The following is a 16,009-nucleotide window of genomic DNA, read 5'->3' on the forward strand; positions in this document are numbered from 1 at the left end:
CTAGGTGGACTGCCAATTGTGGAAACCTGTGGTGCTCGGTGGCATAGCTTGCATAGGGAAGGAAAGGAATGTCTCACCATGTAAACTAGCTTCTAAATATTTCTATGAAAGATCAACTTTAAGGAAAAAATATCTCAGGGTTATCACCCTACATGACAGAGTAAGAGACAGAATTCCAGAAAGGGATGGCTTTAAAACAACATTTTTTTCAGCTGCAGCAGTGCCCTCCTCCCACAGCACACCAGTTGTTTTGGAGCCCATTCTTAAGTAGCTAGCTTGCTCTGTGTGTCCGTCCATCTATCTGTCTGAGATGTGTATCTGTATATATAGCTGAGACACCAAAGACATGCTTCAAGATTCCAGTCCAAAGGCCAAGGATAAATTAGACACTGTAGTCCTCAGCACTTAACCTCCTTTTTGGTTTCAATTCCTCCCTGATCCAGAGGCACTGAAGCTATAGGCCATTATATGGATCTTTAAGTGGATTACCTACTGCGGAGATTTTCTCCACAGAGAAACATCACTCATTTCTTCTTGTCTGTGTCTTCCACAGTGTCAGCCAGGAAAATAATTGTACAGCCTTTAAATTTGTTTTGCTCAGTTCATAGAATCATTAAGGTTGGAAAATACCTCTAGGATCATCAAGTCCCACTGTCAACCCAACACCACCATGCCTCCTAAACCATGTCCCAGAGTGCCACGTCTACACATTTTTTTAACACCTCCAGGGATGGTGACTCCACCACCTCTCCGGGCAGCCTGTTCCAACACCTGACCACTCTTTCAGTAAAGAAACTTTCCTAATATCCAATCTAAACCTCCCCTGAAGCAGCCTGAGGCCATTTCCTCGTCTTATCACAAGTTACTTGGGAGAAGAGTCCAACCCCCACCTCACTACAGCCTCCTTTCAGGTAGTTGTAGAGAGCGATAAGGTCTCCCCTCAGTCTCCTCTTCTCCACACTAAACAACCCCAGTTCCCTCAGCCGCTCCTCATAAGACTTGTGCTCCAGACCCTTCATCAGCCTTGTTGCCCTTCTCCAGACACGCTCCAGCACCTCAATGTCCTTCTTGTACTGAGGGGCCCAAAACTGAACAGATGATGATCACTGTCCTTGTGTCTTATATAGGACATACAGGTATGTGGTGGTTTTGGCTGGGATAGAGTTGATTTTCTTCATAGTAGCTAGTATGGGGCTATACTTTGGATTTGTGCTGGAAATAGTGTTGATGATAATACAGAGATGCTTTAGTTACTGCTGCGCAGAGCCTACACAGGGTCACGGCCTTTTCTGCCTCTCACACTGCCCCACCAGCAAGTGGGCTGGGCACGCACAAGAAGTTGGGAGGGGACACAGCTGGGACAGCTGACCCCAACTGACCAAAGGGATATTCCATATGATGTCATGCTCAGCAATAAAACTATGGGGGAGGTTGAACGGGGAGCGCTGATCAGGGACTGGCTGGGCCTCAGTTGGTTGGTGGTAAGCAATTGTTTTAATTTGAATCACTGTCTTTCTTGGGTTTTATCTCTCTCTCTTTGGTATTTTCATTACAATTTAGTATTATTTTATTGTATTTAAATTATTAAACTGTTTTTATCTCAACTCACCAGTTCTCTCACTTTTACCCTTCCAATTCTGTCCCCCCATCCCACTGGGGGGAAGTGAGTGAGCAGCTGTATGGTGCCTAGTTGCCCCCGGGGCTTAAACCTCGACAAGGTGCAAATTTGGAATTTTGACTAGTGTCTCAGGTTGGCCTTAATTCTTGGCCTTTCACTACAGAAGCACTGTTAATTGAAATGAAGGACTAGTTTGTGCTCAGCCTTTGCAGCAAGTTAGTTGATAACCTTTCCTTACTGTTATCAGTAAAACTGGCAAAGACAATAAAGCCTACAATTAATGCACCGCTTTATCCAGCAAACAGCAACACAGCTACTGAGTGGGTAAGACATGCAGCTACGTTTGGCTCCGTGGGTCAGAAGTGTCCCAGAATGTGGCTAACTGATGGGTAGAGTGGGAGGAAAGGGAGAGGGCAAGGCACATTATTGTTTACACCAGGGCCCATGACAACTAAGTTGAGAAGTCACAAGATCTTTTGCCCTAATCCTAATAATTGAGCCAGGCAGAATGGCTTTAGTGCTAACAGATGGATGTTAAGACTCTGGGTTGACTGAGACTGTCAGGCCCTGATTTGATAACAGGCTCAAGAGTAAGACAAAACGTCTACAAAATGGGTGTAACGATGCTTTCTCAGCTTGCTTTTTGGTGGAGTTTCCTGTATGCCAAGGAGAAATAAGTCTTGTGAGAGGCAAACAGGGGTGCTACTTCGCCCCACCATAGCATTGAGCTTCAAAATCAGACAGAAGCAAAACAGAATATTGAAACTTCTGAGAGAAAAAGGTACATCAGTAAGCTCCCCAACCGCACCACTCTGCCGTGTCTAGCTACTTTACCACCTCAGCAAATTCCTAATGCACACTCCCCTCAGCACTAGTGGTCTATCTTTCTGTACATAGGAAATAAACAGATTGACCCACTGTGTCAAATACAATGAGAAGCTGTTTGTAGAGTGCTACTCTTGGTCAGAAACAGTTTGTATTGGTTCCTTGGTGAGAAAAAGCCTTAGCTAGTACATCACTAACATTTTTCTGGTCACTGCCAAACTGGACAAGGAGAAATGGTGTGACAGTTACCTACGCTGCCTTGCTACCTGAAACAGATTTACATCCCTTGATGCTTAATAGTGATGATCCTCTTGATTATTGTATTTGGTAACGTCCACGTTGCTCAGTTCTTATGGTAAACTCTCTGAAATAAATTACTTCAGAGCTAAAACACTGGGTCTTAGGATACTGCTACAAACACTGTCCTTTCTAGGCCCTTCTTAAATAGAAAACTGAGATCCTCCTTATCATAAAGCGTGAGACAGCTGAGGCTGTGGCTAGGTGTTTGCTGTAGAAACTCTGCTATTCTAGCCTTCCCGGGGTGCTTTGCTGCTGAAGATTTCTACTCTCACAGTATTGAGGAGGACAGAGTATTCTGAGGGCCCCTCAGCTGTTTCAGTGCAAGCCCCACTCTGTATCAGCTCCAGTCACCTCTGGGATGTATTTAGGACAACCTCCTGACCCTGTGCAAGCTCTCCGCTAGTTGCTAGGGGCAGAGCAATCAGCTAACCAAGTTCTGTTGGGCTGTCCATAATGTGCAGTCACTCCAGCATCCTCTCCAGCCTCAGACTTTTGGCCTCAGGTCTGTGCATCTGACACAATTGTGCTGACCAAATGCCTGAGACAATCAATGATAAATTCTCCTTCTGTCACGCATGCTAGTAGTTACTGAGTGGAACACCACGTACAGACCAAACAGTTCAGTTCCTCCTAAACCTTGGCAGAATTATTGAATAGAACTGGATTTGCCGGGCTGACATCAGGGGCTGTGATCCTGCATAGGTTTAAGAGTCACTGTCTCTGAAGAATACCCAACCTAAAATTTATTAAAAAAAAATATAAATAGTACTGGGAATCAAAGGAAAGTCCAAGAAAAGAAAATGTCTTCCAAGACAAAACTTGATTGGATTTCTTGTTGTCATCAAATACAGAAACAGATACATTAGCACCTCAGGCTTTTATCTTGCAAGGAGTTAAGGCTTGCACATGAATAAAATGAACTTCCACTCGTGCAATGACTCTTGGCAGGGAATACATTTCAGTGTAACATAAAAGCACAAGAAGGTAATAAATCAAATTTGCACTAGCAGTTCAGCAGCCCAGGCATAGAACTGGAAAGAGCTTATTGCTACTAACATTTTTTTGTATCTTAGAGACACTGAGGCTACATGTGTAAGATCTTTGCCCAGAAGCCTCCATAGAGCTTTAAAGCACTGTTGTCATTCACTGACTCTGTGTCTTGAATGGAATTTTCTTTCATCCCACACAGATCTTTAATATGGGCAAATATTAACAGCTACGAACATGAAGACAGACTTTTTTTAAAGTTAGCTTTAGGTAGAAAGATATACAGAGGAAGAGTAACGTGTCTGATGGAGAAAACAACTGCCAAGAACTTTTCATTGCACTGTCCTTAAAAAAAAACAACTCCTTTTGAAACTGCCGCCATTACTACTGGCTGTCTAGCAGTTGTTTGCTTTTAACCCAGGTCTAAATCCATTATTGCTTTGCATGATCCCAGTGATGAACCCCCTGAGAGAACGTGAGGCAGAGGCAGTACCAGAAGGCTACTACATGAGCCTTGCCGGCCTTAATAATTGTGAAAGAAAGGGGCAAAACGGCATCAGCTTACTTTGTTGTTCATGAATCGTCTTGTAATGAAATGAAAGGCAGTTTTCAAAAATACCTGAGAGTCCATCCTGATACCCTGCTACGCAGCATGTCTATCAGATAGAAGGAAGGAGGTGTTAGAAACTGAGCGGCCTCATCGGTCAGGCAGCTGGACTAGATGATCATTGTAGGCTCCTTCCAACTGGAACTATTCTATTCCATTCCATTCCTGTCTGAAACATGGGTAAGCGTGGGTACAAAACTGTGGAGAAGATTTTTTCGGATGTTTTTATTTTTAGGGTTCTCCAGTACAAACTCTGTCACACTGGACACTTTGTTACAGCACTGTCCTAGGTCCAGAATCCTGTGTCCATGTGCCTCATGGAAGCTGCCAGCAACATGCAGACTCTATCTGATGGCAAGCACTCTTCTACTAACCCTGAAACAGCAACCTCCAAGATGCATCTTGCTTTGAATCTGCAGGCAACTCATGAAACAGAGTTTCTGGACAGGAGAATAAGTCTTGCTTCCAATTTCAAAGGGAGCAGTGAACAGGACATCAGTACAGGGTGCTCAAGAACTGAAGAAGGCCAAGCAAATACAAGGGCAACGTACGCCATCAGCTAGTATATGAAAAAGTCTGTATTGCTGTTGCCTGCAATGTACCTGTTGAGGTTAAAAGAAAATGCGCCCCGATCCTTTCTTGTAAAAATTAGGACTCAATTCCAGAACTGTCACCCGTAGTTACAAAAATCAGATGCAGTGACACACCTCGGCCTTGCACTGTGCACGTGTGGACAACTTTACGTAAAAGGGTACAAAAAAATCCTCCCGTGTAAGCCATCAGTGATTAACAGTCTAGACCCAAAATATCATAAAATTCTTTAGTGACCAGGCAGAGCAGTTAGATGTCTATCAGACAATAGTCACTACGTTAACCTGTTCAGTTAGGGCTAAAGGATGTAAAAAGAGGTACAATACTGATGAATTCAAGGTGCATTTTTAAAACAGTTACATTTTTCTGCACTATCACCTGTCCTGTAGTCTGGCCCAAAGCAGCAGGCAGAGAGCAGAAGGGGACTTATGTTGTATTTTTTCACATTTCCACAATCAAGCAAGTATATGATAACATCTTAACATACAACTACTCGGTTTCTGAAAAGGCTTTAAGCAGCTCTTTGTGACACTGGAAAATTTGAGGCATTTTCAAAAGAAGTTTTAAAGTTATTCTCATATGATATCTCCCTTCCACCCAAACACAGGTGTAGAGCACGTTCTCCCTTTTCTACCATGTAGAAGAGTACTCAACCCCCAGCCTTTTATTACCAGTGCCCTGAAATCACACCGTCAAGCCCACCCAGACCCCTTGCATAAGGTACTCGATTACACGATCAGATGCAGTTTTTTCCCCCAACTATGACCACTAATTAATTCAATGCACAGCAGACTCTTTCCTCCACCAACGCCTTACCCCTTTGCTCTACCTCGCTCTCTCCTTCTCTTGCCGGCATACCCAAATCGGTCAATTCCCACCTCCCTCTAATCTGCCTCCTTACTAGCAGGAAGAGAACCGGGAGCACGAAGATGACCAAATGGCGGCCTGTGCTCCGCACCAGGGCAGGCCCGGGCTGGGGCCTGCGGTGCAGGGGAGGCCTGCTCAGCCTTTCCTGCCCAGTGCCGGGACGTGCTCAGTTGGGAGGATGAACTACGTGGTGAGGCGAAGGAGCATGCTCGGAGCGCAAAGGCTCCGCCGGGAATTTCGGTACTGAGCTCCTACCCTCTACCGAGTGCGCTCAGACAAAGCAGTCCGTGAAACCGATGGGAGTTGGTGCCAGGCCAGAAGCCCTCCGGCCAGTCAAGGCAGCTGTTGGGTGCCCGAGGGACCAGCCTGATGCCAAGTCTCTGCTCTGGAGACACTAGAAACTGGGGGGGTGGGTTGAATATGGAGAAACCAACTTTTTCTCCACGCCTTGTTCTTGGAGCTTGCTGCAATCGTATCAGCTGAAATCACACTCAAGGAAAACAAGTTGCGTGAGGCGGGAGCCTGCTGTGCTGCACCACCAAATCTACACTCAAGACTACAAACCGGCAGCAGGACGGAGCGGGGCTTGGGGACACCTGGGGGGCGGGGGGCTGCGAGGAGGGGAGGCCCGGCGTACCGCGCTCTGACCCACCGGGCCGGTGCCGCGGGCAGGCCCGGCCGAGGCGGCCCGCGGCGGGGGCGGGTCCGTCACCCCGCGGCTGGCCGGGGGCTGCCCCTGCGCCCTGCCCGCCGCTGCCCCGGCCCGCTGCCTCCCTCGGGACGGGGCCGTCGCCGTGTGTGCGTGGCGGCTTCCCGCGGGAGGGAGCGGGGCCGTCCCCGTGTGCGTGGCGGTTCCTCCCGGGAGGGAGCGGGGCCGTCCCCGTGTGCGTGGCGGCTCCCCGGGGCGGGGGCCGGGGCGGGGCGGGGAGCGCGGCGCTGCCCGGGCCGGCGCCCCCGCCTTCCCTCCCTCCATCCCTCCTTCCTTTCCTCGCCCGCTGCCGCTGCTCCCGCTCCGCGGACCACGGCGGCGGCGTCCCGCCATGTCGGCCGCCAAGCACCGGGGCCCTAAGTGGGGCAGCCCGCCCGCCGCCGCCGCCAACGAGCGGGGCGCGCAGCCCGGCGGCACCGAGGAGGCGGCGGCGAAGAAGCCGCCGTCGGCGGCGGCGGCGCACGGCCGGGGCGGCAGGGCCGCCGGCGGGGGCCGCTCCGGCGCTGGCCCCCGGCGGGGCTGGGCGTTGCTGCTGGGGGCCGCGGTGGTGCTGGGCGCCGCGCTGCCCGCCGGCTGGTACGTGCGGCAGCTGCGGGAGGAGGTCGGGCGGAGCGCCCGGGAGAGGGAGGCCTCCGGCCGGCAGCGGCAGGAGCTGGCCGCCACCCTGGACGCCGTCGTGCAGAAGGTAGCGCGGCGCCGGGCACCGGCGGGGGGCGGCCGGGGTGACCCGCGGGGCCCCTCCGGGGTGGCGACAGCGGGCCGGGGCGGGGGGACCGCACCCCTTCAGTAAGCATCCGCGCAGCGCTCGGGTAGCCCGGCTTAGCGGGAAAGCAAACGTGTCCTATTCCCCCCCCGCCTTGCTCCCTCCGTATAAAGATGCTTTCATGGCATTAGAGGGACAAATCGAGTCTGGGCCGCGGTGTTCCCAGCGCCTGCAAACGTGGCCTCAGGAAAGCGAGAAATCCTTGGCAGGCGGCGCAAAGCTGGGCCGGGCCGGGGCGGGACCCGGGACCCCGCCGCGGCGGGGAGGGTGGCTCCCGGGGCAGCCCGGAGCGGCGACCGCCCCCGGGTCTTACGCCCAACTTGCTCTTCCAGGGTTTGGGCGTGAAGCCATTTTCTGTAATGCAGTCAGCACGCTTACGCGTTGGCAGGAGCGCAGACCTGCAGTTTCGAGAGCCTGCTGGCGGTAATTTTATATCCTTCGACTCACGCGAATCATTTAAAACCGAGCGTGGTGGATGGGCAGGTGTGCGCCAGGGGAGGTGGTGCGGCAGGGTGGTTGGACGTGGCGGGATCCTGCCTTGACATCTCTGCGCCAGCTTCACCCAACAGCGGAGGCTGTGCCAGAAATGCCGCTCCTGCCATACCCTGCCTTCCACATTTCTGATGCTGCCTCCGGCCAAGGGAGCAAGATGCGTCGTGTCCGTGGCAGTCCAGGACCACGGAAGAACTGTGAAGTTGTTGGCAAAGGGCGTGGCTCAAAGTGAAAGAAATGCTTGTTTCTCTCCTAATTTTTTTAATTCAGGCCTTATTAGCCCCCAAGCTAGATGTGTCTTAGGGTGTCTAAAACCTTTAAAAAATGGAGTATGTGAAGGCATATCATCAACATACAGTCAGGCTTCTGTCTAGGGAGTAGGTAAATTGATTGGAAAGCAGTATGTAAAGTTATGACTGAGTCAGATCAAAGAAGAGGAAATTCTTGTCTCGGCTTGCCTGCTTTCTGCACAGTGAGCTGTGCGGATTCCCCATGTTCCCTGCGAGCCTGGGCCCTGGCCGGTGGCGGGGGGACAGGGTGGTGGGATGGGCGCCAGCTGAAATCCTCCGGCCGTTCTGTGGTGCTCCTGGGACCGTGGCGGCCTGCACACGTGGGGTTTGTAGTGTCAGTCTTGGTGTTTCCTCTTCCTTGCAAGAAGGAGGAAAAGCAAAAAGTATGGCGGGGGGAGGGAAAGGATTGTAAAATGCAGAACTGCAGTGTTGTTTCTGAAGGTAATTTTAAATCCTGGGTTTTTTACTCACTGATGACCGGGCTGGGATTTGAACTAGCAAAGGTGGTGTTTTTTTTCTAGTTTGTAAGGCATTTTTGCAGGATCTTTATATGAAGGAAGACATTGCAATGGCAGGACATGCAGGATGTATGATTACAATACATGAGCATAGAACCCAGATGTACGTGCAATATATAAACCCTTCCAAGCATAGGAATGGGTACAATTTGCTGCCTCCATCTCTGTGTTGTTGCAGAGAATCCTAGATATGTCTTACATGTTCTAGGAGAGAGGTATATACCAGAAGTTTATAAATAGTTTGTTTCAAAGACAACTGGAACTATTTGCCTGTATGTAACAGATGGCCTATGTTAGAAATATGTACAGTAGGGCAAGAATGAAAGTTGGGGGAAGAGATCACGGAGAGCTTCGATGTAAGCCTTGAAAGCTTTGCTTGCTGTGGTTTGGTGTTGCCTTTACAGAAGAATGTACTTGAGGGAGAGGAGACCAGGCTGCATTTCGTTGCTTTACAGAAGTGTAGGGTCCTACGTTGCACTTTTGGAGTGCCGTCAGCACTGGCTGCTGTGTGGAACTGGCTTTCCCCTTCAGTCTTTTACTGCAGAGAGCTCCTGTCAGGAGTAAGTGTTATATAAACTCATCTGCTTTACACATCAGCAGTAGGAGGAGAAAGGAAATGATGTGGAAGTTCAGTCTTTAATGTAGCACAGTTCTCAGAGAGGCCAAGGTCGTTTGGTGTTTGAACACAAGATAGTACAACCGGTTAGAGAAGACTTAGTTGTTATCTGTAGACATATTTTAATGTACTATTTATGATGTTAAACCTTTCAAGGTCTGGTTTCAAACCTTACCACCCATAAACACCAAACAGGGAAACTCACATGTAGGTGCACCCACAAACCAGCTGTGTCAGGAATGTGAACTATTACTCTGAAGTTGTGAGTTTTACCCCTCTTGTGCAAGGGGTTTGATTTGGGCCCTGGTGGCTCTTGGTTAGGATGGATCAGATTAGAAGCTGGTCTAATCTGATGACCTCAGTCCATTTTATTATATCAGAGCTCTCTGATCTTCAGGTGGCTGGCTCAGCTGGAAGTAGAGGTGAACAGCTTCGAGTTACACCACAAGCATTGCCCAAATGCAGTGGAGGAGGAGGTATAGTGTACTTACGCTGCAGGGGGGTGGCATTGCTCCTCATCAGACTACAGCAGTGGAGACCTCCTAGCCCTTCGGAGAGTTCTTCTGGGCATTTCTGATGCCTTTTCTTAGACTAACATTTGAAGATGGTTAATTGCAAATATGAATTTAGTGATTTGGTTGAAATGTGTCAAAGAAATAAATTCTGTTATAAAAGTGGGAGGAGAACTTCTAGATTTCTGAAGTCCATTTATAGTGATACAGAAAAAGCTCTCTATGTGGAAAAAGTCAGAATGCATGACAGCTAACATGTAATGAAAATGAGGTTGGTAAGTCAGTGTAATGGCTCTTGTCCTGCCGCAACACATACGGTAGTACTACCTGCTCTCACCCACCCCAGCTCATTTCCAGTTTCACACGTGAGTGCTAGAGAATACAAGTATAGGGAATGGAAAGTCATTACAAACCTTTTTATGTAAGAGGGAGGAAAAGGAAGTCATCTATCTGGGTATTCTTTGAACTGTGGGGACCTATCGGAGCAAGGGCAAGTCTTGTGGCCAGACTATATAATCCTTCCACAGTGTAGACTTTCTTGAAAACCAAGGAGGATTTGACCTGGGATTTAGTCTTGCAAAAATACATGTGAATAACTTAATTTCTAATTAGTAAGTCTTTTAGGTCTTTTGAGATTAATTTCTAGGTTCAGAGGCTGACTGGGAACTGCAGGAGCCTCTTTCAATGAAAAAGAAAAAAAAAAAGGAAGCTCTGTATATTTCTTTCTAAGAATGTATAAAATATACTTCCTTCTATTTATAATATAAAACCACCCCTCCAGCTGTGTATCTAATCAGTAAACATGGCAGCCCATGTGGCGTGACTGATTAATATACCCCTCAGACACAGGGAGTAGCATGAGGCAAGGCAACATGCATTACTCAGCACTTGCTGTCTTGCCAAAGCCTTGAGGTATTTTCTACGTGATGGATTCCTGTTGCAGCCAGTAGGATTTCTTGCATTGCTTTACAAAGTTAAAAAAAATACAACCCACACATGCACAAAAAGATTTCTCCACAGTCTTGAGGCTGATATTCTGTTTGGCCTCAAAATTAAGTAACATGTGCTTCCTGTTGGTGTGCCTGGATCTTACCTTTAAACGTGAGAGTAAATGAATGTGGTGGTCACTCACCCTTTGACCTTTTCCCTCTTGCTGCTACTGAAATCAGCTGTAGTTTTTGTAATTGGGAAGCTTAATAGCATGATAACAACTTTCTGTGTTGACCCGAGAGAGATGCAAGTCGGTCCGCTCGGCAGCTGCTATGGCTTTGTTCTCTGCCTGTGCCCGTACATGTACCCCTGTTCACTAAGAGTGTGTGGGTGTATGCATGTGTGTGAGTAATGAGGAACTAAGTATTTAGAACATTAAAGCCTTTCTATGTTTTTTTTTAATCTTAAAAAATAGTTAACAAGAAAAAGCTGTGTCTCCATTGGTGTCTAGGAGCAGCAAAATGTCATGATTACTACTCCTGTTCCCCAGCCATTCCCAGCTCCCCTTTCCCTCTAATTGTTCCTGTTATTCTTTCTTGTGTGCTTTGAAACTTCTTTCATGATCAGAAATTGGCCGTGGGTCTGATTGCCTGCTAAAGTCTAATCCCAGTTTTTCAGAAGCTGATGCTTCAGAAGCTGACGCAACATGTTTTTTAGGGCTTTTTTTCCCCCTTCCCTTTCTTCCCTTATGGATTTGTGGCCTGTAGAACCAGGAATCGTATAGGGGAGGATGGCTGAGGGGCCCAGACGCAAACCCTGGAGCCCTGAGTTTGATTTTCACTGCCACGGATTTCCTGGATCATCTGTGGCACATCAGTGAGGCCAAGGATCCTCAGCAGAAGATGTGTGTATCTATAGAGCTGTAAGGCTCTAGATGCTGGGCTTTTTGTGCTTCCTGTATCTGTATGGCATAGGGTCACCTCCGGTAGAGAGCATGAAGGATTGCAAGGTGATAATTTCATATGGTAACAAGGACCGTAAGGATGTAGGTAAGGATGAAATTGTAAGTATTAACCATGTGGATTTCTGTTTTAGGTGCGTTCCCTTCAAGCCACATTTGGAGAATTTGAATCCATGATGAAAATTGCTCAGCAGAAGCAGGAGGTTACTGAGAAGGCTGTTAAACAAGGGGAGAGTGAAATAAACCGGATCAGTGAAGTGCTCCAGAAGCTGCAAAATGAAATTTTGAAGGACTTGTCTGATGGTATCCACATGGTGAAGGATGCAAGGGAACGAGACTTCACATCTCTGGAAAACACAGTGGAAGAGAGACTAACAGAGCTAACCAAGTCTATAAACGATAACATTGCAGTATTCACTGAAGTCCAGCAAAGGAGCCAAGATGAAATCAACAATATGAAAGCAAAGATTGATTCACTAGAAGAGGCAGATGTGTATAAACATGAAATTAAGGTGCTAAAAGATGCTTTTAATGAGATGCAAGCATCCATGAAAACCAAGGAAAAGGACATAGAGACCTTGAAGAGTACAATAGACTCCATGGAGTCTGATGTGTATACCGAAGTGAAAGAACTAGTCAACCTCAAACAAGAACATGAGAAATTCAAAGAGGCTGCGGACACTGAACACCTTTCATTAAAAGCTTTACAAGAGAAAGTTCTGAGAGCTGAGAATTCTATTATGCAGCTCCCTGGTGACATTAAAAGACTCGATGAAGATTTACTGCAAGTTAAAGCCAACCTCAACAAATGGGAAGAAAATGAACTCTTCAGAAAAGCATTAGAAACTTTTGGGAAGAGCGGTGAAGGGCTGGAGTCTCGATTGACACGCATAGAAGACAGCCTGGAGTCTCTAACTTCTGTTGCTGCTCAAAACAGTGAAAAGTTGCAGTCCTTCCTTTCTAAGGAGGCAGAATTTGCAAATAAGCTCAGTAGCCTAGAAGAAAGCATTACTGCTCTTCAGGGAATCTCAGATATGGATGGAACTTCAGTCACAGACGTTCTGAAAAACCTTGGTGAATCACAGACCTCGCTGCACAATGATGTGGAAGACTTGAGGAGAAGCATCAGTGACCTGCCATCCTCCGGTGCTCTTCAGGATGTCCAGAAGCAAATTAGTACTTTGTTGGATCAAGGAAATCTTCAGACAGCTCAAGCACATTCTGAAGGCTATCTTGAAAAATTTTCTTCTGTGGAAGGCTCTGTAGATGAGCTGAGATCTTCTGTCAGCCAGGTTGATTCCGATTTGAAAATGATAAGAACCGCGGTGGATAGTTTAGTCTCCTACTCAGTCAAAATTGAAAATAACGAGAACAACCTGGAGTCTGTGAAGAGCTCAATAGATGACCTGAGGAGTGATCTGGAAAGGCTGTTTGTGAAAGTAGAAAAAATACATGAAAAAGTTTAGGCAGCAATGCTCCTTGTGCAAATAATGGATTAAGGAGAATAGCTTTTGTATGCCCAGTTTTTTACTCTTTTTAAAAGCAATTTGATACCTCCAAACAGAATAAGAATACTTTAATAATAGAGACAGTTCTGCTTATTTCCTTTATTTCTCTTTTGTGTAGTGTTTTTCTTGGTTTTGGTGGGTTTTTTTAATTTTGTTTAAAGAAAACATGAGTTTAGTTGGGGGTTGAGTTTCTAAGGGCTCATCTTCTCTACAAAGTTGTACCACTGTAACTGTAGTGGTATAACTAAGGCACTACAGCCTCCTTAGCATGGGCACATATTTAATGGCATGAAGGTGTTTCACACTATGACACTAGATATCTCACACAGAGGGGCTACACCTGTTCTGGTACAAAAAGCATACTGCTGCACACACAGAATTTTACTGGTATGTTTTTGTTTAAGGAGCAAATGAACAAAACTACACCCTTACCTTAAACTGTTTAGACTGGTGAACTTATGTGTGGACCAGGTTTGAAGCAACTCATCCGTTCCTGCGATTTGGGACTCAGCCATGTGGTCTGTTTACCAGGTGTTGGTTGAGCTGTAGTATATTTCTGTGAGTCCTTAATCTGTCCCAAGGAGCTAACCAGGGGTTAGCTGAACCCCCCTGAAGGGAAGGTTTGAGGTAAGTGGCATTGCTTGGGGCTAAGACCTAGGAGAGGTGTTCCACTGCGTGGCTGGAAAGATTCATTCTTTGTGATCACAGTCGTCTTTGCCAGTATCTTCAGCTGCTGGTGTAAAAGACCAGTGCTTAGAAGGGACATCTGAATGATGGGATTAGTTTCCAGAGGGTACAGTATTATTTTTGTCCTATTTTTGGGCTGTTTACATGAGGAGGCTATATAGACATAGCCTCCTGGAAAGGCCTAATTAGTCTGTGATACAGGATTTTCTGTAAAAATCATCACGAATTTCAACGAGGAAAGAGAATGACTGAGATTGCACCGCACCTCTCGTGTTCCATGTATAGCAAGCATGCTAACGATAATAGTACACTCCAAAACACACAAGGGGGAAAATCACCATGAAATCAGCAGAATTGCTTCTAAGGTATATACATTTCCAAGTTTTCACACAACTGACAGTGACCTGAACTGTTGTTACATGTTCAGGACTTGGTGCCTGATTCTTATTCTTGTCACCATTGTTGTCCCTGGGTGCCTGCCTGGGGTGCTGGTAGCAAAGGATCCTTCTAGGAACTGGCTGAGAGTGAGGAAAAAGTGTCATAAATATCCAGATGTTCATTTTAAAACTACTTTCTCATGGAGCTTTCTTGGTTTTCTGTCTTTTTGAAAAGTATTTCTAATATCCTTCCTTTTCAAGTTTACTGTTGAACTTTATCCAAAGATTTGGTAAAGGTGTCTTCGCACGGATACCTTGGAAACAGGTTGTGCACGTCATGCCCACCTCAGCCTGCACTAGCCAGATCTCTGGCTGTGTTAGAAGAAGGAATTCCTAGAAACAGCAAATCCCAGAAGTGGTGTGCTTGTGGGAACAGCACCAGTGAAAAGGAGTTCTCCATAAATAAGATGCTGAACCATATCTAGTGTTGTTCCCATTGTAAACAGGAAAGAATGGCTGACAAAGAAAGGGGCCCACAGCAATAAGGTAACTCTTGTCACTGTTGGAACTGCACTGTTCTTTGTTGACTTCTGGAGTTCTTGAACGATGTTTAGGTTACTGTGAAATGAACTGTATGGCTTATTTGCAGTATTTTTAATACATAATAAACATTGGGAATATTCTTTGCACCTTTTTTTGATTGCTGCTTACTTAATGTTGTGTTTCCCAGGATGCTTCCAGTGGGGTACAGGAAAGAGCTTGGGGGAAGAACCAGCCCTATACTCGTTCTTAGCTTTCATAGGGGAATGTGGAGGCATGTTACCTGTTGTGGTTACAGAGGAACTCTTGAAAATGGGATTTGAGTCAGATCAATGCTGTGGTGTTGACCACTGGGTTCAGAAGCCAAAGATGATAATTGTGAGGTGTGAAATACCCAGTTTATGCATTGAAAGTCAGACGCCGCCGGCGATGCCTTGGTAAGACTTTCACAATGTCCGAAGCATGTAGAACAAAAATAATGTATAGAAAGGGTCTGAATGATCTTTCCAAAGTGGCTGCTCGTTTTGCACAGCTTTGAATGCTGGACTGCAAGGCCCATAAACTGATACCATCTTCATGATGGATGCCTGGCTTCCAGGAGTTTGGAGAAGGGTGATTTCAGGAGTATGGGCATCGTGATGTCCTGACAATTCCTGAGGCCAAATTCCTAGAGGTAGGTAGTCCCTGTAATTAGACTACCTATATGTCAAACAAAGGAGGTGAGCACACAAGGCCTTCCATCTTAAAGGGGTTTGACATAGCTGTTGACTGGAAGCTGGCCATGAGCACAGAGTGGGTTTAAAGGGTAGTAGCCACATGATGAAGGAACTTGAAGAGGCTGTAAAGCCAGCAGTGCAGCTGGGCCAAACTGGGTCTCAAAGGTTAAATGAAAAATTACTAGTTATGCCTCCAGTAGCATAAATTCTCTGTCAAGCTACTGAAATTACTTATTTCACTACATAACAGTTGTCCGTAAATAATAATGTGGCTGGAGGCAGGCACAGCAGCAAGGATCCCTTGGCGGCCTGGATGTTCAGCTTTTCTATGTGGCTTGACAGCCTCATCAAACACGAAAGCTTCCTAACTCCCTCATAAATGCTCATAGAGCACATCCAGTCCCTGTGCTGCACCCGACTGTGGTTTTTATGCTTCCCAATAAAAGCAGCGGAGAAGGTCTCAAGCAAGACATAGTCTATGTTGCCAGTGTTCTTTTACGTTAGTAATAGTTCATCAATAACGTGCTGCTACAGTAACAAATTTCAACAGAGACTGTCCACCTGATTGATGAGGTATTGATCGAGCCAGTTCATT

The 16,009-nt window shown here is 46.8% G+C and overlaps 1 protein-coding gene across 1 annotated transcript; it reads left to right on the forward strand.

The window, feature by feature from the left end:
- The first annotated feature begins 6,716 nt into the window (after positions 1-6,716).
- CKAP4 (cytoskeleton associated protein 4) lies at positions 6,717-14,847 on the forward strand. Its single transcript, XM_064455901.1, has 2 exons — positions 6,717-7,189; positions 11,721-14,847. The coding sequence occupies exons 1-2, from the start codon at positions 6,836-6,838 to the stop codon at positions 13,050-13,052; spliced, it is 1,686 nt and encodes a 561-aa protein (XP_064311971.1). The 5' UTR covers positions 6,717-6,835; the 3' UTR covers positions 13,053-14,847.
- Positions 14,848-16,009: the final 1,162 nt, after the last annotated feature.

This window comes from Phalacrocorax carbo, chromosome 1 (assembly GCF_963921805.1).
Source record: "Phalacrocorax carbo chromosome 1, bPhaCar2.1, whole genome shotgun sequence".
Lineage (NCBI taxonomy): Eukaryota > Metazoa > Chordata > Aves > Suliformes > Phalacrocoracidae > Phalacrocorax > Phalacrocorax carbo.